We start from the raw sequence: 1290 nt of genomic DNA, 5'->3' as shown, positions 1-1290 counted from the left end.
TGGAACTCCTGGGACGCCTGGACATCCTGGAACACCAGGAACGCCACTACAACCTGGTTACCCTGGGATACCTGGAACTCCCGGAACGCCTGGACATCCTGGAACACCAGGAACACCACCACAACCTGGTTACCCTGGAACTCCCGGACATCCAGGATCTCCAGGAACGCCAGGAAGACCGCCTCAACCAGGATACCCTGGTACTCCCGGGCAACCTGGACATCCAGAAATACCAGGAACACCGTCTCAACCTGGATACCCTGGAACGCCCGGAGTCCCGGGTATACCCGGAACACCTGGGCGGCCAGGCAAGCCTGGAAAACCAGGTCATCCTGGAAAGCCTGGTAAACCGGGAACACCTGGAACGCCGCCGCAACCTGGATATCCTGGAGCCCCAGGTCAACCTGGACTGCCTGGTATACCTGGAACGCCTGGAACGCCACCGCAACCTGGATATCCTGGAACTCCGGGTCAACCTGGTATACCTGGAACGCCTGGAACACCTGAAAAACCGGGTAAACCTGGTAGACCAGGTAAGCCTGGCAAACCCGGCAAACCTGGTAAACCATGTAAACATGGCAAACCAGGCCACCATGGTACTTGCGATACACCCGGGAGCCAACCACCTCCATTAGAACCTACATATCCTGGAACTCCAGGTGTCGAAGGTCCGCCAGGTACACCTGGACTTCCACCGTATCCCCCTCATCCGGGATATCCTGGGACACCCGGAATTCCTCCTTATCCGCCACAAACAGGTTACCCCGGGACACCAGGCAGTCCTGGATCTTCTGGTAGCCCTGGCACACCTGGATATCCCGGCACACCCGGCCATCCTGGCACTCCAGGAACACCTGGAACGCCCGGTATACCGCCACAACCTGGATACCCTGGTACACCTGGAACACCCGGAACACCCGGAATACCAGCACAGCCTGGATACCCCGGTACACCTGGTACTCCAGGACATCCTGGTACGCCTGGGAGACCTCCACAACCTGGATACCCTGGGACTCCTGGAACACCCGGTCATCCTGGAACTCCTGGAATACCGCCACAACCTGGATACCCTGGCACACCTGGTACTCCAGGACATCCAGGAACTCCTGGAACACCTGGAAGACCTCCACAACCTGGATACCCTGGTACACCTGGAACACCTGGAACTCCCGGAACACCGGCACAGCCTGGATACCCTGGTACACCTGGAACTCCAGGATATCCTGGAACACCTGGAAGACCTCCACAGCCTGGATACCCTGGTACTCCCGGAACGCCCGGTCATCCTGG

At 58.8% G+C, this 1290-nt stretch overlaps 1 protein-coding gene across 1 annotated transcript in view; it reads left to right on the top strand.

The window, feature by feature from the left end:
• The window catches only part of LOC128888842 (collagen alpha-1(IV) chain-like), a 5978-nt gene that overhangs the window by 984 nt on the left and 3704 nt on the right, over positions 1–1290 (top strand). Inside the window, exon 3 of the mRNA XM_054146007.1 lies at positions 39–1262. Within this exon, the coding sequence (XP_054001982.1) occupies positions 39–1262 (1224 nt within the window). The remainder of the gene's footprint in view (positions 1–38; positions 1263–1290) is intronic.

The sequence above is a fragment of the Hylaeus anthracinus genome, unplaced genomic scaffold (assembly GCF_026225885.1).
Source record: "Hylaeus anthracinus isolate JK02 unplaced genomic scaffold, UHH_iyHylAnth1.0_haploid 11994, whole genome shotgun sequence".
Lineage (NCBI taxonomy): Eukaryota > Metazoa > Arthropoda > Insecta > Hymenoptera > Colletidae > Hylaeus > Hylaeus anthracinus.
Note: the sequence above shows the minus strand (reverse complement) of the source record. Positions and strands in the feature narration are given on the sequence as shown.